We start from the raw sequence: 23123 nt of genomic DNA on the forward strand, positions 1-23123 counted from the left end.
CATGGACTCCTGCTGACTATGGCAAGATCTGCAAGACATAACAGGTTACAGGATGAAGGTATGTAAAATCACTGGCATCAATGCACCCCTCCCCAAGGAGCTCAATACATTCGATGCCCTTGAGCAAGAGGTCAGTGAGAACACGCCCTCCACCTAGAACCCTCGTACGAACCTGTATCAAAGGTCATCACTGCAGATGTCAGAGCATCCTTCTCAAAGGTCAACCCGTCGTAAGTGACTGGCCCGATGTGGTACCTGGACGAGTACTCAGATCCTTCGCAGAACAGCTGGTGGGGCTATACACAGACATATTCAACCCTTTACACTAATCTGAGGTCCCTACCTGCTTCAAAAAGACGACAATCATCCAGTACGAAAGAAAATCCAGGCAATGTGCCTTAATGACTATTGTCTGGTGGCTCTGACATCTATCATTATGAAGTGCTTCGAAAGGTTAGTCATGGCACAAATCAATTCTAGTCTCCCAGATTGATTGAATCCACTATAGTTCACCTACCATTGCAAAAGGTCCATAGCAGATGCTATCTCCCTGAAATTGCACTGAACCCTGGAGTACCTCGATAACTAACAAAGATACCTACGTCAGACTTCTATTTATTGACTATAGCTCAGCCTTCAACACCATTATTCCCATGAAATTCATTTCCAAACCCCTTGGCCTGAGGCTTGGTTCATCCCTCTGCAACTGGATCCTGAACTTCCTAAACCATAGACCACATAGGCAACAATATCACCTCCATGATCATCCTCAGTGCCAGTGCCACACAAGGCTGTGTCTACATCCCTTTACTGTACTCTCTATAAACCTATGATTGTGTGGCCAAATTCCCCTCCAATTTGATTTAAGTTCGCTGATGATACCAGCGTAGTGGGTCGACGATGACCAAACAGAATCCAAGAAAGAGATCCTTCTTTGTCAACAAAACAAAGGAGATAATCACTGACTTCAGGAAGTGTAGTGGAAGACACGCCCCTGTCTACATCAATGGGGGTAAAGTAGAAAGGGTTGAGAGCTTCAAGTTTTTAGGTGTCCACACTCAAAAGTCAGTATGTGGTTACAGACATTCTTTATTAGCCAATATGCTTTGGGAGAGAGACGGTTGGTAAATTCCAACTTTTCTCAAGTTACAGTACACATGTAAAACAGATATACTTTTTCGAAGATTCGTTTCTCCCACCCAACCTGTCATCCGAACTGGATGACCTAATTACGTTAGTACACGCTACTTGTCCAATAGCATTCTGCCTTCTAGAAGAATTAGGAATTCATTGGTCAGCCGGATACACAAGCCCCCCCAACCCGTCCCCACATGACCTAGCAAACTTACCTAAGCAAATCCTGTAGGTTCAAGGATCGCCCTCACCACCTGAAAACCATGGGAACAGAGAGGGAGTCCCTCTGTCTGCTAGCTACCTCTTATCAGTAAAGGCTGAATACTTATATTCACTGCAACTATAAGCTAAATATCTCTTCTTTTTAAAATTTTGTTAGATTGCAGCTGCAGGGTCACCTACTGACAATAATGGATATGTTCTATACCTTATTGTTTTCCAAGAATGTGGCCTGTCTAATCCTGCTTATTTCCCGTTTATGCTTTGGGATATGCTGCTTCTTGACCAAAATTTACAAGACATTTAAAAATACATTTTAAATCTGCAATACTTAATGGGGAGTGAAGTTTTTTTCTCTTGCTCACTAGCAACTGTTCATATTACCTTCGGATTACATGGACGTACATATGACATCAACTCTGGACTCCTCAAATCTCATGGCACCAGGTCAAACCTGAGTAAGGGAAACTTCCTGCTGATTACTACATACCATTCCCTCTCTCCCTTCACTAATGAATCAGTACTACTCAATGTTGAACGTCAGTGCTCATTACTAAGTGTGGCACGGTATTGCCAACATAGACCGCTCAGACCAGGTCCTAAAGGACATAGCAGTTAGACTGTTCACGACAGAAGGGAAAAACATACGTGACCACATCCTCACCTACCTGCCGTAAATGTATCTGAATATGATAGCATCACAAGGAGCGATCACCAAACAGTCCTTATTGAGACAAAGTCCAGCCTTCACGTTAAGGATGTCCTCCCATGTTGTAAGGCATTATCACCATGCTAAGTGGGCTTGTATCAAATCAAATACATTTCAAACAAATCTGGCAACGCAACCATGTAGGCCATCAGTAGCAGCAGAGTTATACTCGACCACAAACAGAAACCTCATGGTTTGGCGTATTCCCCCAGTCTACTATTACCACCAAGGCAGAGGATCAAACCTGGTCCAGTGAAGAGTACAGGAGCATTCCCAAAAATGAAGTGTCAACCTGGTGAAGCTGCAAAATAGAATTACTTGGGTGCCAAACATGGTAAGCAACAAATAATTGACAGTGCTAATCAATTCCACAACCAACGGATCAGATCTTAGCTGTGAATGATGGACACTGGAGGAGGAGGCTACATAAATATCCCCATCCTTCAATAATGAAGGAGCCAGTGCATAAGATCAGGCTGAAGCATTTGCAACAATATTCAACCAGAAGTGCCTAGTGGATAATCCATGTCAGCCTACTTTGGTGGTCCCTGGTATTACAGATGTCAATCTTCTTCGAATTCGATTCATGCCACGTGATTTCAAGAAACATTTGAAGGCAGTGGATACTGCAAAGCTGTTGGCCCTAACAAAATTCTGGCAATAGTACTGAAGATTTTTATAGAGTTTTTATAAATAAAACAAGAGTTTTTATAAATATATAAAAAGGAAGAGGCTGGCTAGGGTGAACGTTGGTCCTTTAGAGGATGAGAATGGGGAGCTAGTGGTAGGGGATGGGGATATGGCTAAGGTCTTGAATAACTTTTTTGTTTCTGTCTTCACGGAGGAGGACGTGAATAATTTGCCAGGTGTTAGCGATGGAAAGGTGGTAGGAATGGAGGGTCTTAATGACATTACTGTTACTAGAGAGGTGGTGCTCGACAGACTGGAGGGGCTGATTGTGGACAAGTCCCCAGGACCAGATGGAATGCATCCGAGGGTTCTGAAAGAAATGGCGGAGATTATAATGGATGCCTTGGTGGTTATTTTCCAGACGTCGCTGGATTCCGGGGAAGTGCCGGAAGATTGGAAAACGGCTAATGTTACGCCGTTGTTTAAGAAGGGTGCCAGGCAAAAGGCGGGGAATTATAGGCCGGTTAGTTTAACGTCTGTGGTACGTAAAATGTTAGAATCCGTCATTAAGGAGGAAATTGCGAGGCATCCTGAAGGGAATTGCTTGATAGGGCGGACGCAACACGGTTTCATTAAAGGGAAGTCGTGTCTGACAAATTTACTGGAGTTCTATGAGGATGTGTCTAGGGCGGTGGATAGAGGAGAGCCGGTGGATGTGGTCTTTCTGGATTTTCAGAAGGCGTTTGACAAGGTACCTCACAAGAGGTTATTGCAGAAGGTCAGGGGACATGGAGTTGGGGGTAGGGTGTTAGCGTGGATAGAGGATTGGTTGTCAAATAGGAGGCAGAGAGTGGGGGTCAATGGGTGCTATTCGGATTGGCGGTTGGTGACTAGTGGGGTGCCCCAGGGGTCGGTGCTGGGGCCTCAGCTATTTACCATTTATATAGATGATCTGGAGGAGGGAACCGAGTGCAGGGTGTCGAAATTTGCTGATGACACCAAGATTGGGGGAAAGGCAAATTGTGCGGAGGGTGTGGAGAGTCTGCAGAAGGATCTAGATAGGCTGGGCGAATGGGCCAGGAAATGGCAAATGGAATTTAATGTTGGCAAGTGTGAGGTGGTCCACTTTGGTAGGAAGAATGGTAGGAAGGACTATTACTTACGTGGCGAAAAACTGCAGCAGGCGACGGTGCAGAGGGACCTCGGGGTCCTTGTGCATGAGTCGCAAAAACCCAGCTTGCAGGTGCAGCAGGTGGTCAGGAAGGCGAATGGGATGCTGGCCTTCATAGTGAGGGGGATTGAATATAAAAGTAGGGAGGTCTTGCTGCAGCTGTATAGGGCATTGGTGAGGCCGCAGCTGGAGTACTGTGTGCAGTTTTGGGCGCCGCACCTGCGCAAGGATATTTTAGCCCTGGAGGGAGTGCAGAGGAGGTTTACTAGGCTGATACCGGAGTTGAGGGGATTGAGCTATGAGGAGAGGCTGAATAAACTGGGCTTGTACTCGTTAGAGTTTAGAAGAATGAGGGGAGATCTCATTGAGACGTATAAGATGATGAATGGGATGGATAGGATAGAGGTGGAGAGACTCTTCCCGCTCAAAAATTATTAGGGATAGGATTTATAGTTATTTGGAGTGTAATGAATTGATTAGAAATAGTCAGCATGGTTTTGTAGCAGGTAGGTCGTGCCTTACTAACCTTATTGAGTTTTTTGAGAAGGTGACCAAAGAGGTGGATGGGGGTAAGGCAGTTGACGTGGTATACATGGATTTTAGTAAGGCGTTCGATAAGGTTCACCATGGTAGGCTTCTGCAGAAAATGCAGATGTATGGGATTGTGGGTAATCTAGGAAGTTGGATCAGGAATTGGCTATCAGATAGGAGACAGAGGGTGGTGGTGGATGGTAAATATTCATCATGGAGTGCAGTTACGAGTGGTGTGCCTCAGGGATCTGTTTTGGGGCCACTGTTGTTTGTAATTTTTATTAATGATCTGGATGAGGGTATAGTTGGGTGGATTAGTAAATTTGCTGATGACACCAAAGTTGGAGGTGTGGTAGATTGTGAGGAAGGGTGTCATAGTCTGCAGGGAGACTTAGATAGGTTGCAGAGCTGGGCCGAGAGGTGGCGGATGGAATTTAATGCGGAGAAGTGTGAGGTAATTCACTTTGGTAGGAGCAACAGATGTGTCGAGTATAGGGCTAACGGGAGGACTTTGAATAGTGTGGATGAACAGAGGGATCTAGGTGTGTGTGTACATAGATCCCTGAAAGTTGGGAATCAAGTAGATAAGGTTGTCAAGAAGGCGTACGGTGTCTTGGCGTTTATTGGTAGGGGGATTGAATTTAGGAGTCGCAGTGTAATGTTGCAACTGTACACTACTCTAGTGCGGCCGCACTTGGAGTACTGTGTGCAGTTCTGGTCCCCGCATTACAAGAAGGATGTGGAGGCGTTGGAGAGGGTGCAGAGGAGGTTTACTAGGATGTTGCCTGGTATGGTGGGGAGGTCCTATGAGGAGAGACTGAGGGATCTAGGGTTGTTTTCGTTGGGAAGAAGGCGGCTAAGAGGGGATCTTATTGAAACATATAAGATGATTAGAGGTTTAGATAGGGTGGATAGTGATAGCCTTTTTCCTCGGATGGAGAAAGCTAGCACGAGGGGGCATGACTTTAAATTAAGGGGGGGTAGCTACAGGACGGATGTCAGGGGTAGGTTCTTTACCCAGCGGGTGGTGAGGGATTGGAATGCCCTGCCTGCTGCAGTTGTAGATGCGTCTAGTTTGGGGGCGTTTAAGAGATCTCTGGATAGGTTTATGGACGAAAAGGGATTGGTATAGGCTAGTGGGTCATTGTTTTTGTAACTGGTCGGCGCAACATCGTGGGCCGAAGGGCCTGTTCTGCGCTGTAATGTTCTATGTTCTATGTTCTATGTTCTATGTTCAAAAAAGACAGTAGGACTAGGGGGCACAGCCTCAAGATAAAGGGGAGGCGGTTTAGAACGGAGTTGAGGAGGAACTTCTTCACTCAAAGGGTGGTGAATCTCTGGAATTCTCTGCCCGTTGAAGTGGTGGAGGCTGCCTCACTAAATATTTTTAAGAAGCGGGTTGATGGGTTCTTGATAAGAGAGGGGATTAAGGGTTATGGGGAGAGGGTGGGAAAGTGGAACTGAGCCACGACAGATCAGCCATGATCTTATTGAATGGCGGGGCAGGCTCGAAGGGCCAGATGGCCTACTCCTGCTCCTATTTCTTATGTTCTTATGATTTGCTCTCCCGAACTTGCCATTCCCCTAGCCAAGCTATTCCAGTACAGCTACAGCACTGGCATTCGCCTGGGAATGTGGAAAATTGCCCAGTTGTGTCTTGTACACAAGAAACTGGACAAATCCCTGTAACGGCACACATTTATTATGGCTAATCCATCTATCCTAGACATTTTGGGATACTAAGGAGAAATTTAGCATAGCCAATCCACCTAACCTGCATGTTTGGAGTGTGGGAGGGAACGGAGCATTAGGAGGAGACCCAACCAGACACGGGGAGAACGTACAAACCCACACAGTCACCCAAGGCCAATATTGAACCCAGGTCCCTGGCACTGAGGCAGCAGTGCTAACCTACTATTTTTCACAGCTATGTTCGCAGCCAGGTGTCTTTACAGAGGGAAAGCATGCAGTGTCTGCTTGACTTTTCCAGCTTGAGACATTCCATGACCGGTGGGCACCATGGAGGCAAGAGTGCATTTTGACCTCGGGAATCACATTCTGGTTTCACTAGTTAAGTTTCCTTTCACGTTGATGTTTCAGTTATCATATCACTAATTTAAACTGCTAATTTGTTAATTTGCCCACTTATTTGTACATAAAGTAAGTCAAAAGCCTGATCCTGGGCCTTGCCAAGCTGGCAATCAACAGGTCCAAGCAGTTGGCAATAGAGGGGTCATCCAGCCTGATTTTCTGCTGCCACATTCGCACCCAAGTGTCCCTGGAGAGGGAGCACATAGTCTCCACCAGTACAGTTGAGGCCTTCTGTGACCAGTGAGTCTGAGTGCATCACTGGCCCCACAGTTACATTTTAAGTTGTTAAGTTTCTTTTAAGATTTTGTCTTTTGTTGCATTGCCCACTTGAGGGGATATCATTTTTATCTAACTTGGTTATTGGTTAATTGGGTCTGTTTAAATAATAAAGAATATAATGTGAATCTAAGAGGAGAGAGTGGTAATGTTGTTGGACTCGTAATTCAGATACTTGGGCTAATGGTGTGGGGACATGGGTTCAAATCCCACCAATGTATAGCTGGTGGTATTTGAGTTCAATTAGCATATCTGGAATTATAAAGCTAGTCTCAGTAATGGTGACTAGTAATCCACATAATTCACTAATGCTTGTAAGAGAAATAAGTTTGCTGTCCTTACCTGGCCTGGCTTACATGTGACTCCAGGCCCACAGCAATGTGATTGACTCTGAAATAGCCTAGCAAGCCACTCAGTTCAAGGGCAACAAATACTGGCCTTGCTAGTGATGTCCACATCCCACGAAAGAAAAAGTGGTAGTTTGCTCCTGGGCCTGGCTAAGCTATCAACAGGTCCAGGTAGGGGCTGTTGAGGTGTCATTTGGATTGATTATCCATGGCTGTGTTCCTACTCAGTGCCCCAGGAAGAGAGCTCATGATGTCCACTTGTACGCATGAAGCATTCTGTGATCGTTACGTACTATTTTAATTTTATTAGAAAAGATACCTTTAGAATATGTATCTCAAAGTGCTCCTTTAAGCCGTTATCACTTATTTAGTTGTTTATTTTCCCTTGATAATCTGGCTAATCAAAAGCATATAAAGTGAATCATCTGGGAAAATTTTGGATAGTATTTCAGTGGCAAAAATCTGGAAAGGCTGCATCCTGTGAATAAACATACTCTCAGGGAAAGGAGTTTTGTCTGTTTTGCACTTCACCATCCAGCATGGATCCATTTAACAACAGCAATCTCTCAAACTGTTTTTTTATGAAAAATCAAAATATTTCAGATGCTAGACATTGGAAATAAAAACTGAAATGCAGAAAATGATGCGCGATTCTAAAAATGAATCTAGGAAAAGTTCACCTAACGTTTTTGTTCTGTTATACTAGTTCTGATGTGAGTGAGGTTGTACGTCTGTCACAAGGAACTATTGTAATGCTGTCTGTGTGGATCAAACAGCACTTTAACTGCTGGGAGGCAAAGAAATTTGACAGCTCTGGAACTGAACTAAAAAAGGGTTCCTCAAGGACTCAATGTACACATCCAGCGTTTTATTCTTAATAAATGCAATCAGGATCAATCTTCCATGAGTTATATGATATATTATAATAATTAGGGCACTCAAAATAATTGAGGCATTCAAAAATAGAGACTGCCTTCAGTAATAACGGAATTATATTAAAGTTGATGTATATATAATTATTCATAATTCTGCAGCTCAATCTCTCATTAATATTTTAATCCCTGATTAGCTTTATTAATTGTTTCAAGTTTTTATTAAACCTTTATCTTCATGCAATCATTATAAATGTATTCAAGAAAGATACCAAAACTTAACAATAAATTTCCACAGTATAAACATTATCAAGAATAGTTTCACAAGGTGAGGCACGGAGCCTTATTTCATGGACGTGTTAATTGAAGAATTGGCCAAATGATTTTGTAAATCTTACACTTTCTTAGTGTAGCTTTTACAGGAGGCTAAATAAACTGACTGGCAAGTTCAGAACGCATGTCACAGTTTGAGGAGAAGGGGTGAACCTTTTAGGACTGAAGTGAGGAGAAATTCCTTCACCCAGAGAGTGGTGAATCTGTGGAATTCACTACCACAGAAAGTAGTTGAGACCGAAACATTGGGTAATTTCAAGAAGGAATTAGGTATAGTTATTGGGACTGAAGGGAAATGGTGGTTGGGTGGGGGGGTGCTGGGTTAGCGTGCAGGGTAATGGATCCAATGATCAGCCAGATCATCATAAATGATGGAGCAGGCTCGAAGGGCCAAATGGCATACTCTTGCTTCTATTTTCTATGTATGTTTCTATGTTCATATTGATATACTCATTTTACAAGCTTCAGGTACCATGTAGATATGGAGAGGAACAGTTGGGCATAGATGTAGACTGCTTAGTTTGCCTTCTTAGGGGGATTGTTTGGTTGTGTTTGTTTTCTTGTGGACCTGAGACAACATGATTATGTAATTCAGTTTTCTTATTTAATTAACATATTGACCAAACTGAAGCTCTCCAGAAGGTAGATTATTGTCTGATGATGGTGTGCCATTAACTTCACTATGTCTTTCGGTTGAGTTAGTTTATGATGTCATCTGCACACAGTCAATCAAATGTGTCACAGTCATCAAGAATGCAAGATCCCACATTTCATAAAATTCATCCTACATTAACAAGACATTGTTCCTTTCTGCATTTATGTACTGTGTGGTGTTCAGACCATCTGCTGATTTAGCCAATGCACCGATTTAGGACAACAAAAAGAGGATTACAGCTGGCCTCAATGTGCTCAGGATGTACAGCAGGAAAATGAATAACAGTGGAATGTGACTTTTTGATTCTGTTAGAAAGTGTACTTGTATCAATGCTTAGAACACATACCAACCAACTCAAACAGCTTTTTCCCTGCTGGCCTCAGACTTTTGAATGGATCTATCATACATTAAGCTAATCTTTACTCTTCACCCTATCTGTAACTGCAACATTACATCCTGCACCCTCTCCTTTCCTTCTCCTCTATGAGCAATATGTTTTGTTTGTACAGCACACAAGAAACAATACTTTTCACTATCCCAATACATATGACAATAAATCAAGTCAATGAAATGCTGTTGGTTGGACGTAATACCTTATGAGACCGAACAGCCTGTTGTTGTGGTAAAAGATTGAAACTACTTGAGTCTGTAAGCTTCAGTAATAAAAGAGTTTTTATTTGAGCATGCAAGGGAGGTACAGCCTGGTTGTCAGGTCATCTGTCTGATACAAAGACCGTGTGACATATTTATATCTTTTGGTTATCTCATTTCACTAAATATGCAGCCCGTACAGATTGCAGATGTTCCTGTTTCTTACTGGGAGGATGGCTCAAGGCTGTGATCAAATCCTCTGAGTCTGTGCTTCCTATTACACTTTTGCTTACCGGTTTTCTGAAGGTTATTAAATGTTGTGATTGTTAGTTTCCCACAGTGGACCTTCATGTTGACTATATTTCCCATTACTTTGAGAAAGAGCTCTAGTAACCACTCTTGTCTACTTCTAAAGCTATTAATGCTCAACTACATTTGCCTACTTTAGAGCTATTAATGTTCATTTTAGTATCAATCTGAATCTTGAAATATCTTAATTACTCCACATCACTATCAACACTTTCCAGACTTTCAAAGAATTGCTATTTGGGTCAGGTATACCTCAATAGGCATCACTGGCTTTAACGTTAAAACGGCAAGAGAAAAATTTCAAATGGGGGGAAAAAGATACAGCAATTTATTTTCTGTTTATGTGATTTCTTTTATCTCTATTTGTAGTCTCAATTTATAGCAACTTGCATTAAATCACACGGATTTTAAACAGCATGCTTGGCAGAAATGTTTGTTTTTTCTTTTGCACTCATAAGATTCCTTTCTGTTTGCCAGAGATTCACAAGCAAGACAGCCAGAAGAAAGTAATTCAACTATATGACACACCCTATGACCCTGAAGGAAACTCTGTAGCCTCAGATACAGAGAGTAATGCTAGTTGCGTAAGTGAAAGCAAGTTACCACAAGACGATACAAGGCCTGCAGAGGAATACGACCAACCATGGGAGTGGAATAAAGTTACAGTCCCAACCCTTGCAGGTACCTCTTCTAGTTGAATTTAAGATATGCCAATTAACTAGAGGAAAGTGGTCAAGTTTTCTCCCTTGCTTCTCCAGCCAAGGAGTGAACGAAACAATGTTAGGAACTATTGCGTCTATGCAGATGGTTTAAACTTGGAAGCACAAGAAGGTTTATGCTCTAAAGAAGAGTCTGAGAAGCAGGATGAACATTTCAAATCAATTCTCTCCACAGATGGTCCTGAGGCCTGACTCCATATTTGCCAATATTTTAGACTGAGGTTAGGTTGGGGAGCGTTCAATCTTGTCCTCATCAGTGTTACCAGAAATTAACTGTCTTATAAATTTTTTTTCTTGTGTTCTCCATTATAATGTACATCCAGGAGTTTCACCATCAATTAAAACATCTTCCATGTAATTTAAGCTGGGGAGTAATTCAAGTTTTTTAGTTTGTGTACTTAAGTAAGCGTGTGGATATACAAGGGTTTTTTGCCAGTGTTCTGATGAGAATGTGAATAATCACCAACAAGAAACATGAATCAAGAATAGGAACAGGAGTAGTCCATTCAAACCAATGAGCCGTATCCACCATTCAGTACAATCATGGCTGATCATTCACTTTGATGCCTTTTTCCCACATATCTCCATATCCTTTATTTCATAATAAGAAATCTCTCAATTTTTGCTTTAAATGTGCTCTATAGAGAACTCCAAAGGTTCACAGCCCTCTTGAGGAAATTTTCTCCTCTTTCTCAGTCCTAAGTGACTGAGGGTCAGAGTGGGATTGTGGTCGGTGCAGACTCAATAGGCCAAATGGCCTGTTTCTGCATTGTAGGGTTTCTATGTTTCTTCTATGAAAGTCACAAGGGTGCTTCTCCACCATTGGCCTGAACTACAAGACATTCTTAGATGTCAGTGCACCAAAAGCCCAGGTGGCTGCACTCATGTCTATGCTTCAAGGGTTCCCAATTGCAGCCACCCTTATGCACTCGATGCGTGCCGTGGCAAGGATGTGGCAACAGTCAGCAGCCCATTGAGGTGGCATGATGGATTTTGAGTTCAAGCCAGTGGAGCTTATACTTATGGCTGCTGATGGGAAGGATAGCACAACAAGGAAAACGCAGGCTAGAGGCTGCAGCAGAGGATGGGGGGGCGGGGGAAGCAGAGGACGGCACAGATGGAGACCCAGGGTATACAAGACACACATGTTCTTTAATAATCTGCTGGTCATCATGTGCTGTACTGCAGGCTCTGACTCTCAGTGAGGAGACAATGCAGCATCTCAGGGGGAGATGGACACATACACCCTTCGGTAGCGAAGGTCATAGTGCTTATCTTTTAAACCACTGAGTTCAGTGACACCCACTTTGACATGGACCAGGCTTCACAGGATGCCCAGGTTGCAGGCTTCATCAACATTGTTGGGATGCCCCATGTGCAATGGACTATTGACAGCAAACACATTGCCCTGTGGGCCCTGTACGTTCAAGGGGTACCCTTTTATTAATCGAAAGGAATCCCACGCACTCAACATTCAGATGATGTGAAACCACCTTCAAAATATCATGCACGTGTGCGCATGCCACCCAAGATAGCTTCATCCTGCAGAGATCTGACATCCCTGGGGTCTTTGAGGACCACCCCAGGCTACTAGGATGGTTTGTAGGGGATAAGATCTACCCACTGTGGTCATGGTTAATGAGGCGTACAGACAGAAATTGTGAAATACAAGAAAACAGCTTGAACAAACTTGTATTGACGTTGAGAGAGTAAAGCAAAGTAATTTTGGCTATTCGCTATAAATGTTGAAGATAGAGGTAAAGCACAAAGCTCTTGGAGAGATGATTATTTTAAAGGAACTTAAAGATTCACTTCCTTTGGTTATTGGAACTCATGTTGAGGAACAAAAAGTTAAAACTACTAGACGGTAGCAGAACTAGCAATAATTATGAACTGGTCCATTGAGCACAAACCTTTTTTCTGCCATTCTTTTAAACCTGAGAAGGATAAAAGATGGGAAGAGAAAGGAAAACATCCTTAAGAACGAGAAGGGATTATTGGGAATCTGATCAGAAAGGAAAGTGCTGAGAGTGGAAATAACACTTGGAGGCCTAAGTGTTTCCATTATAATAAAGTGGGACATACTTGGGCAGATTGTTGGAAAGTAAGTGAGAATCCAGTTGTAGTAGTTGGAAAGATAGCCCAAGGAAAGGAAATGGCTGTTAAAATCTAGCAATTCTTCATCTCTGTTAAATTTGATGTTAGTGTGGGCCTCGGCAAAAATAGCATCTGAGCACTATATGTATGCATTTGTGTGTGGATGCCTGAGATATCCCACAGAGGTCCCCAACGGCATAGAAGTTGAGTGTACATGTTACTTTCATAATCATTAGCAAAAGATATCCTCTGAGTTCACATGGTGCCAATTCATGCAGAATGTGGCAAATGTGAGTTATCCGATCCCTGGACATGTAGAGTTTTTGGCAAGACTGGTCTCAGTCATCTGCAGATAAAATAGGTGACTTTGGTACACACTTGACGTAGCTAGGTACCTATACACGATGTTTCTGTTCCCCTGAACTTCTGCATCCAGAGGGGGCATTGCTGAACCTTGATCTCCACGGTTTTGCTTCAGTTATGCAGGTAACAATGAATATAGACCCCATCTACCTTGTGGTCTGCTCTTTGAGGAACACACAGGAATCAGAACTTGCTTTCAATTACTCATGAGCAACTGTGGGTTAATGGGCCTGGTTCCTGTGTTGCCAAATGCTGGCCGCATGAGTGATATGTCTTATCATGTGCTACCCAGATGCTCCCCTGGCCCCTCCCCTTCTGCAAGTCATGAGCGACTTGGATGAGATTGCTTTGGCCAGGTGTTTGAATGTGCTGCATTCTGTTCAGACATGTTCAGACAGCACTATTAGACTATAATGCTTGGAGTGTACAGGAGCATCATTTTCTTCGCTGGCCATGCAAGTTGTCAAGGTTGACCCAAGAGATGTCTTCCAGGAACTTCCAGAACACAACGCAAAACCTTATACGACTGCTGAAATGCACTAAACTTTTTCATCTTTGTGGGGAAATGCCAGACTGTGGTCAAGGGATTAAACCCGGGATGCTGATTTAGTGCCACTTAATTGCTTCCCCATGCACCACCCCCTCACCACCAGTTGAATGCAGCTGGTGTGCAAGGTGCCCGCAAAGCCGCCCCAACAGCCCGGTTTTATCTCATGATATTTTTCACCTGTGCTATCGTAGCTGATAGCAAGATAATGGTGCTACTGAGCTGTTGCTGCCAGACTAGTTTGGACCCACCCTTTGCGAGAATGGAACATTCCCTGCCAAGGAAGTGAAAATTAAGATTACCAACTCTCACTTGTGCCCTTGTATCTTTTGATTTCATTGCTGTTGTGATGTTTATCCGTCAGTTCACCCATGGACATTTTGCCCCACCTCAGCCCTCAACATTTTAATGTTAAAAACCTGTAACTCCCGTTTTGCCAAGCAACCTTCAGCCTGCAGCCTCCAACCTTGCATGAGATCACTTCCACAGCCCATGCCAATCCACTCCCTGAGGCCTGTAAAACTACCTGAGATCACTTACTGGCTTTTCTGCCTTGGGCTACCGGGAAGACAACTCCATCTTCCCACCGGTCTGGTGGGATTGGACTTTTGAGATAATCTCACCAAAACAGATGTCGCATTGCCATCAAAACCTGACACTGAGTCACATGACCATTAGCCAAGACAAGATAGCCGAATGGTCTCCGAATGGAGGAGCAAGGTGCAGGTTATCATGCAATTTTGGGTTTTTAACCTGTGACACAATCACACAAATAAGCAGTCAAAGTTGAAGACAGCCTGGAAGTAGCTTTGATGCAGGCAGAGAGAGAATCCACCAGGAGCTTTAGATCAGTTTCAGAGGGCTATCGAAAACCAAGGGTGTTTTCTGATTTTGGAGTCACTAAACAAGGGAGCAGTGAAATCCATGCTTGAGCTTGATCTACAATCATGACGTGTTGAATGGTTACCTAGTGACCTTATAGCCATTGTTAGTGGATGCATCCCAAGAAATCTCATATCTCAAAGAATAATGTGAACACTGAGGTGAAAATAATGTGAACACTACAAAGTAAATTTCTGAGAACTTTGACATAGATTGGTTTGGTTTGGTTCCAGGAGAAATGAAAGAACCTGCAAGATCTAAGAAAGCATAGAGAGCACCCTTGGGTAGAAATAAAAGTGGAACATGAAGTATGCTATTAATATGTTTGGATGGAAAGTATAAATGCGCACAATAATAGAATCCCTAAAATGTTGGCTCTGCACTGACAATAATCCCACCCAGGCTCTAACCCCAAGTATCTACCCTGCTAATCCCCTGACACTAAGGGTCAATTTAGCATAACCAATCAAGCCAACCCACACATCTTTGGAGTACCCCAAGGAAATCCATGTAGACATGAGGAGAACGTGCAAACTCCACAGAGTAACCCGAGGCTAGAATTAGACCCTGGTGCTGAGACAATAGTGCTAGTCACTATGCGGCCCTATCAACAAGGGTAAATAGGATTGCTTTGTTAAACTCTTGTTCAGTAACAATTTTTGTGTGAAATCTTTTGACATTCTTTCAGTTAATAACTGGGAATTAGGACCTCATTTTAAAAACATTGGTTTCTATTTAGATTGTAACTGTAGATATCCTGTAGTCGAGTTCAATTACTAATTGTGCTGCTATCTGCTTCTCGGTTGGAAATTGTGGCCGGAATGTTACCACCGTTAAAGTTGGCGGGATTTTTCCCATCCAGCTGCAGTGAACGGAGATTTGGCTGGTCGCCAAACTCTTCATTCTCGCTGCAGCAGGAGTATGGCATGAATGATTGGCAAGATTGCACTCTGTTTTTCCAGGTGGATTGATGAGGTTACATTGCTTCAGGGTAAAACACCAGCTTTTCTTCTCTTAAAGGCCAGATACTACGACATTTAGGCTACAAGGCTGTGCCTTTTAGTTTGCTTCTATTTTCTTCCCTTGTGTAAGACTTTGTTTAGTTCAAAATTGTTTTCAAGCAAATGTAACAGTTTCTTGTATTTAACAGTTGTTGCCTTCGTGCAGAGTTAGTAAATTGAAGTGAGAAAGTTGCTAGCAGGGAGATTTTGGAAGCACAATCAATTCTCTGAAATAAACAGAGCTGGGATTCATTGGTACAAAAGCTCCCATTTTTTTTAACAAGTACCGTTTCAAAATAAAGGAACTTTGACAGATCACTGATGAATTCAAATCATTACAGCTCTTCAGAGGAATTTGTAGCTGTGGCACATTGAGTCTATCTTCCTTGTCATTAAAAAATATGAAAGACATTCTGCATAGCTGCAATGAGAATGTCGACTATCATCTTCATTGAAGCTGTCAGTACAGTGGAGAAATGGGTGTATAAATGGCAAATTTTAGTTTCAATATTGATAAAATGAAGGGGTCGATTTGCACTAGAGGAGTAAGTGAGCCTCATACCCCTGGAAAATAGGAGTTTAAATGTAGAAGAGGAGCAAAATAGTTTAAGGGTAGTGATTGATCAGTCATTAAAAGTCACAATAAAAACAAAATGCTGGAAATAGTCAGTAAAGTCTGGCAGCAACTATGGTCCTCCATACCTAGAAGAACAAGAACAGCAGTTGCATAGAACACCACTGAAAGTTTCCCCTGAAAGTTACCTCCATGATTTGGAAATCTACTGTTATTGTGCTTCATTACCACTGAGTTCAGTTACAAGGCATGTGGAGATGAATTCACTGACCATGATCACGTGAATATGACCATTAAACTCCTTGCAAAACTGCATCAAGATCCTTGGGGATGCTATTTTTATATATTGGTTGTATCTCCTTCCATTGCATTGAGTTTATTTGGCCCCCTGTAGATAGAACACATCTCTTACTCATAGAATCACAGAAGCCCTGTAATGCAGAAGAGGCCATTTGGCCTGTAGAGTTTGCACCAACTCTTTGACAGAATATCTATCCACTTGCTGCATCAAGCCCTCCAATGGTGCATCTACAAACCTTGGACCTTCTGTTCGAAATGTCTTCCTCAGCCACCTCCAATATATGCTCTAGCCAGAATGCACATCTCCCTTAGGAGGTGAAGGCTGACTTTGAATAATCCAGGCTACCTTTAAGTGGTGATGTTTTTCTTATTTTAGTAAGGTGTGGGTAGCCATAGAATATGTACGTATTTCCCAAATTAAGATCATTTGGTATTTCATATTTATAGTTAAGAATATCAAAACTTACTATGTTAGGAAAGAATAGAAGTAGGATTAGTTATGACTTACAAATTTTGTTGCAATGCAGGCTGCAAAGGTGGTAGATACAAAACTGAGCTACCACTGCATCATCCCTAATAACTATGTTATGGCAATGTCTATATTGGCCATTTTCATCATCATTTTGTATTTCAGTGATTTGAATTGTGCCCTTATTTTGGTTTAGTTTTGAATCAGCATTGGTTTCTTGGTAATGTTGACATTTTAAAGTTTAATTTGCTACTCCAGGACAATCTTGTTTCATAAATGCATCAAAAGGGCTGAAAATAATTTAATTAATCTACTAATTGGTGCAGTCAGTAGTGTTCGTGCCTCTGAGTCTAAAGCTCAGGGTTCAAGTCCAACTTCTAGACTTAATGGCCAGGGAAGGTGTTTTCGTAATGCAGCTAGACTGCGTCAATCTGTAAATCCTTCCAACACACCAATAGTGTACAAGATCAGGAGAGATTCCTACTTTTCCATGTTACAGAAAGCAGGTTGGAGCCTCTACCATCACTATCCGTAACTACAAACTACAAGATGTGTTTGAAAGTTTTAAATACATGTTGCAACAACAACTTGGATTGCATGTTTGCGCTATAACACACCAGCATCAAAAATAAGAATGCCTGATTGGGTCCAATAACTTTTTCCAGACCCTGACATGTTTCATTATTTGGGAATGACTCAGTGGGAAGGAGAAAACTTTTTAAAGCTGGTTATTGTATCTTTTTGTCTCCTTGTAGCTCAGCTCAATGGAATTGAGAAAAGACAATCCTCTCCCTTATGTGACAGACGCAGGCAACTGAGGCCCCCAGGTCTAATCAAACATGGCGGTCTGGAATTCTGTGGGATTATAGGAGAGAGAGTAGATCCAAACACACCACTGGAGAAACAAGTGTAAGTCAATGCTTTCTACTTCTAAGTTCTAAACAGCCCAGTGTCTGTTTTAATCTTTCTTTTAAAGAGTGAATCAATTTACACTTGCCTATATCTGCAAAGTGAGAATAATCTGCATGTAGCACAGTAAAATGTACTTGTGAAATGACCTGTACGTGTAGAAGTACGGATGACGTTTGACTCCATTTATACCATCAATGTTTCTACTGAATTTATAATTTCAAAATTACAAAGTAACATAAATGACTGGTTTCAGGTTCAGCAACCCATTTAGGTTAGGTCTGTGATTCTTTTTCTTAAATGTTTCATCTTTGTCCTGAAACCATTGTGGATGAACGCTGAGTGAAATTTGGATACTGCATTTTTTGCAAGTAACCAAAGCTACTGCTGACTCGCTTCTGGCAGTTTTTAGCCAGGAATTGAGTGAGGGTGGGTTGGAAAAATAAAATAGCTGTTAAATTAACAGAAGGAAAAAATTGAGATTTCACGATATAAAGAAATTTGTTTCAAATTCAATATTTTGTTCCTCCTGATCTGATCTCCTTCCCCATTTCCCTCAACTGGAAAAACATATTGGAACATGATGACTTGGGTAACAACAGTACTCTACCTAAAAGATCGTTGTTACTGGGTCTAGCCTAATGTTGACAGATTATTCAGCTGCAAGTAACATCACAGTGGTCTTCATGAGCACTTTGCAATAAGGATAACTGGTTAGTAATCAGGAATATTTTTCAATAGAGACGTGGAGGCAAAAACTTCTAACGTAACAAAAATCAATTTTGACCTGCCTGTGACTGTATCTCTGCAATGTTATGTTCTAGGTAATTAATAAAACATGAGTGCAGGAAGGCTAGGAAGAGCCTGCCTGAGTCAGACAATTTGTTCTTCTAAAATACAATGGTGTTATCACCTGTGCTGCCACAGTTTATTTGTTCTCTTGATCTACGTACGATGAATCAGTTTTGAGCAAATTAAGGAAGAGTGCATGAGTTTCAGTGCAGTTTGGTTCAAACCAACAAAAATAATGGCGCTTGATGTGTTCCAACTTGACGATGACTGTATAAACCTTTTCGGGAGAACCGAGTTACCTATCTTAATGTTATTCAGCTATAAGGTAGACAAGTGCAACTAAGGAACTAAGTGCATACTTGAGAGTTTGGTGATTGGGAAAGTTTGAAGTATTGATTCTGTTCTTGAAACATCCCGTCTAGTCTGTAATTAGCAATAACTGGGAAAGTTCTGTGTAAATAGGCTAAGTTTCATTTTTTTTTACTTCCAGCTTTAGACAGGTAAAGACTTTTGGCTGAGAGAGCTGACTAGTTAATGAGCTAACAGGTTGAACCTGGTTTCTCTAACTCCAGTTCAGTTTATTATAAATTCAGAATTCAGTAGTTCTGGTAAAGCAAGCCAGTGCAGCTGAGGAATTGAATGCGTATGAGAATTTGGCAAGGGAGAAAGGAGGTAGGAATTTCCTTTTGCTTGTTCTACCTTTTTTACCCTGTAAGGTGCAAAGAGAGCACTTATCTCAGAGTCCTCTGAAATAGCACTCTGAGTCACAGATTTCCACTGTATTTATACATCATTAGTCAGTGCACAGGATATTGTTTAAATTCCAATCTTATCTACCTATAGGCTTATGTTGGACCTTTTCACCTGGTGCAAGATTTGTTATTTCCTCCTAGCTAGAGACTACCTGTCTTTCTCCATCTTTCCAAAGGCTGCACTTAATCTGCACAAACTTAATGCCTGCCCTTCTAACACTAAACAACCAAGGCCTTATTGGAGAGTTCTGCTGATATAGGTCCTTGGAGTGTATATGGTTCACTGTTTGTATAAGTATTTGACTAGCATGTACTTCTAAGTCAAGGGTGTCAGCTCAAAATCCATTAATTTCTTCTAAAATTTTACTACAGGGAAAGGGACTGGCTGTTTGGCAAATATCTAACATGGTGAACATTGGTTCCACTCTTAAGGTTTAAAATAGGACACAAACTGATGGTAAAGTTCATAAAAGATTTAAAAAAAAGAAACACAGTTAAGTGAATCATTATAATTAATTAATTTGAATAATTAAGGATGGAAGGACAGGTAATGTGTCAAGGCTGCAGCATATGGAGCTTGTGAATGCCAGTTTCAAGCAGGGCAAACGTGTCTGCAGTGGCTCAAGGAGCTTGGCTCAGTTGGAGCCACAGAGTCTGATACATCAGAGAAAGAAATGTACTTGGATGCTTTGTACCAGGAAACAGCCATACCAGTTAGGGTACAGCTTCCTGATTTGGATCAGTGACAGAGGTAGGAGTTGAATGAGTGAGAGTCAGGGAGTGCAGAGGGCAGAGTTTAAGAAATGTCAACGTCTGCAATTATCCATAATTTGGGTTCTATCAGTTTGCTTGGGTGAGAGTGGGGGCCGCAAAGTTGATGAGAAAGGTGACCATGGCATTGTGGTACAAAAGACCATTCAAGTAGGGAGAGCAAAAAGGACTATATTGGTAAAAAAAAAAGGAGGGTTTATGTTATTCTCTGTAGCAAATAACATGAATTCAAGTGGCTGTTGTCTGCCTGATGCCAGGGGTCAGGACATTTGCTCAGGCTAGAGAGAAGCTTGCAGTGGAAGGAGGAGCATCCAGTTGTTATGGTCCATATAAGTACCAACAATACAGGTAGAACTAGAAAAGAGGTTTTACATAAAGACCATGAGGAGCTAGGTACCAAATTAAGAAGCAAAACCTCAAAGATTAAAATCTCTGGATTATTACCTGAGCAATGTGCAAATTAGCATAGGATATATAAAATTACAGAGATGAATGTGTGGCTTCATTACTGATGTGGGAGAAATGGGTTCCAAAATGTGGAGCACTGGCACCAGTACTCGGGAAAGTACCATTTAGGATGGTCTGAACCTGAATCATGCTGGGATCAGTGTTTCTCCAAACCACATTACTAAAGAAGTAGAGAGGCCATAAATTAAATTTTGGGGCAAGAAATTGAATGTGGATAAATGTGGTAAACCAAAGACTAGAGATAAGACAAGGCAGAAAGGCATTAATAATAGAAATAATAGCAGACTACCTGGAATAGACAGAGTTAAAATCTAAAGAGGAAATCAGCAAATAAAGCTAGACATAAATCAATAAAAGGACAAAATTAAAGGCTCTGTAACTAAATGCATGTAGCATTTAAAAAAACGCACAAATGGGAATTACATTTCCCATAGAAAATAAGCTTGAGGAGTTGTAATGGAAAATAAGGAGATGACAGCTGTATTTGGCATCAGTTTTTACTATAGAGGGTACGAGTAACATCCCAAAAATGGCTATAAATCAGGAATTGGAATGGAGAAAGAAGGAGCTCGAGAAAATTACAATTGCCAGAGAAGGGGAACTGTGGGTTGACAGGTCCCTGGGTCCTAATGAATTTCATCCAAGAATCTTAAAAGAAGTGGCTAATGCAATAAATGGTGTGTGTGTGTGTGTGTGTTTTCTCGTTTGGTTTCATTTTCCAAAGTTCACAAGGTTTGGAGAAGGTTCCATTAAACTAGAAAAAAGCTAATGTAATTCATTTATTCAAAAGCAGAGGAGACCGGAAACAGGAATGTATAGGCCATTAGTTTAATATCTGTCATCAAGAAAATATTAGAAGCATTTTGTTAAAGGTGTTATATCTGGACATTTGGATAAATCAAAGGTATTCTGGCAGAGTTTTGTGAAAAGGTCTTGTGAAAAAAATAATGTTTAACAAATTTATTGGAGTTTTTGAAGAAGTAAAAGGGCTGTGGATATACTGTATTTAAATTTTCAGAAGGCATTTGATAAGGTCCCTCATCAAAGATTATTGAAGAAAATAAAACGTTGTTCAGTTTTGGCTTGCATTGAAGACCAGCTGGCTAGCAGGATCCAGAGAGTAGATTGTTTTTTTTTCTGGTTGGCAGTTTGTAACTACTAGTGGTAACTAGGGATCAGTGTTATGAACTCAGTTCTATACAAGTTATATGAATGATTTGGATGAAGGAACCAGTGATATGGATTCTAAATTTGGTGATGACACACAAAATAATAGCAAAATGTTGTAAAGAGGACATAAGGAGGCAACAAAACAACGTAGGTTAGGTAAGTGAACGAAGGTCTGCAAAAGGAAAATCATGTGGGAACATATGATAATTTTAGGAAAAATGAAAAGGTAGCATATTATCTAAATGGTGAGAGATTGCAGAGGGATCTGGGTATCCTAGTTCATTAATCACAAAGGTTTGTATGCAGGTACAGCAAGTAATTAGCAAAACTAATTGAATCATAAAACCCCTGCAGTGCAGAAGGAAGCCATTTAGCCTATCAAACCTGCATCAACAACAATTCCAGCCAAGCCTCATCCCCATAACTCCATTTATTTACTCTACTAATTCCCTTGACACTAAGGGGCAATTTAGCATGGTCAATCAACCTAACGTGCATATCTTTGGATGTTGTAACTTATTGCAAAGGGACTTGGTTAGAAGCTTAGGGGATTGTGCTTCAGTTACACAGGGCATTGGTGAGAGCACATCTGGAATACAATGTATAGAATTGACCTGCTTATTTGACAGAACATGTAAATGCATTGGAAGTAGAGAACATAGAACATTACAGCGCAGTACAGGCCCTTCGGCCCTCAATGTTGCGCCGACCAGTGGAATCAATCTAATGACCCTGTAACCTAAACTATTCCAATGGTATCCATATGCCTATCCACTGACCATTTGAACGCCCTTAAAGTTGGCGAGTCCACAACTGCTGCGGGCAGGGCATTCCACGACCTAACTGCCCTCTGAGTAAAGAACCTACCTCTGACATCCGTCCTATAACTACCACCCCTTAATTTAAAGCTATGTCCCCTCGTGTTAGCCCTCACCATCCGAGGAAAAAGGCTCTCACTATCCACCCTCTCCAATCCTCTGATCATCTTGTATGCCTCAATTAGGTCACCTCGTAACCTCCTTCTCTCTAATGAAAATAACTTCAAGTCCCTCAGCCTTTCCTCATAAGACCTTCCCACCATACCAGGCAACATCCTGGTAAACCTCCTCTGCACCCTTTCCAATGCCTCCACATCTTTGTTATAAAGCGGCGACCAGAACTGTATGCAATACTCCAAGTGCAGCCGCACCAGAGTTCTGTACAGTTGTAACATGACCTCACGGCTCCAAAATTCAATCCCTCTACCAATAAAAGCTAACACACCGTACGCCTTCTTAACAACCTTATCAACCTGGGTGTCAACTTTCAGGGAGCTATGCACATGTACCCCGAGATCTCTCTGCTCGTCAACACTACTAAGAGTCCTTCCATTAGCCCTATGTTCTGTACTCCTGTTACTCTTACCAAAGTGAATCACCTCACACTTTTACGCATTAAACTC

General features: G+C 41.7%; 1 protein-coding gene across 1 annotated transcript in view; it reads left to right on the forward strand.

Moving 5' to 3' along the window:
• Nucleotides 1-23123, forward strand: part of LOC145342920 (SH2 domain-containing adapter protein F-like) — a 102245-nt gene that overhangs the window by 59743 nt on the left and 19379 nt on the right. Inside the window, exons 3-4 of the mRNA XM_080188539.1 lie at nt 10346-10549; nt 17576-17729. Of these exons, the coding sequence (XP_080044665.1) occupies nt 10346-10549; nt 17576-17729 (358 nt within the window). The remainder of the gene's footprint in view (nt 1-10345; nt 10550-17575; nt 17730-23123) is intronic.

Source organism: Carcharhinus amblyrhynchos, chromosome 5 (genome assembly GCF_965287045.1).
Source record: "Carcharhinus amblyrhynchos chromosome 5, sCarAmb.v2.hapA, whole genome shotgun sequence".
Classification (NCBI taxonomy): Eukaryota; Metazoa; Chordata; class Chondrichthyes; order Carcharhiniformes; family Carcharhinidae; genus Carcharhinus; species Carcharhinus amblyrhynchos.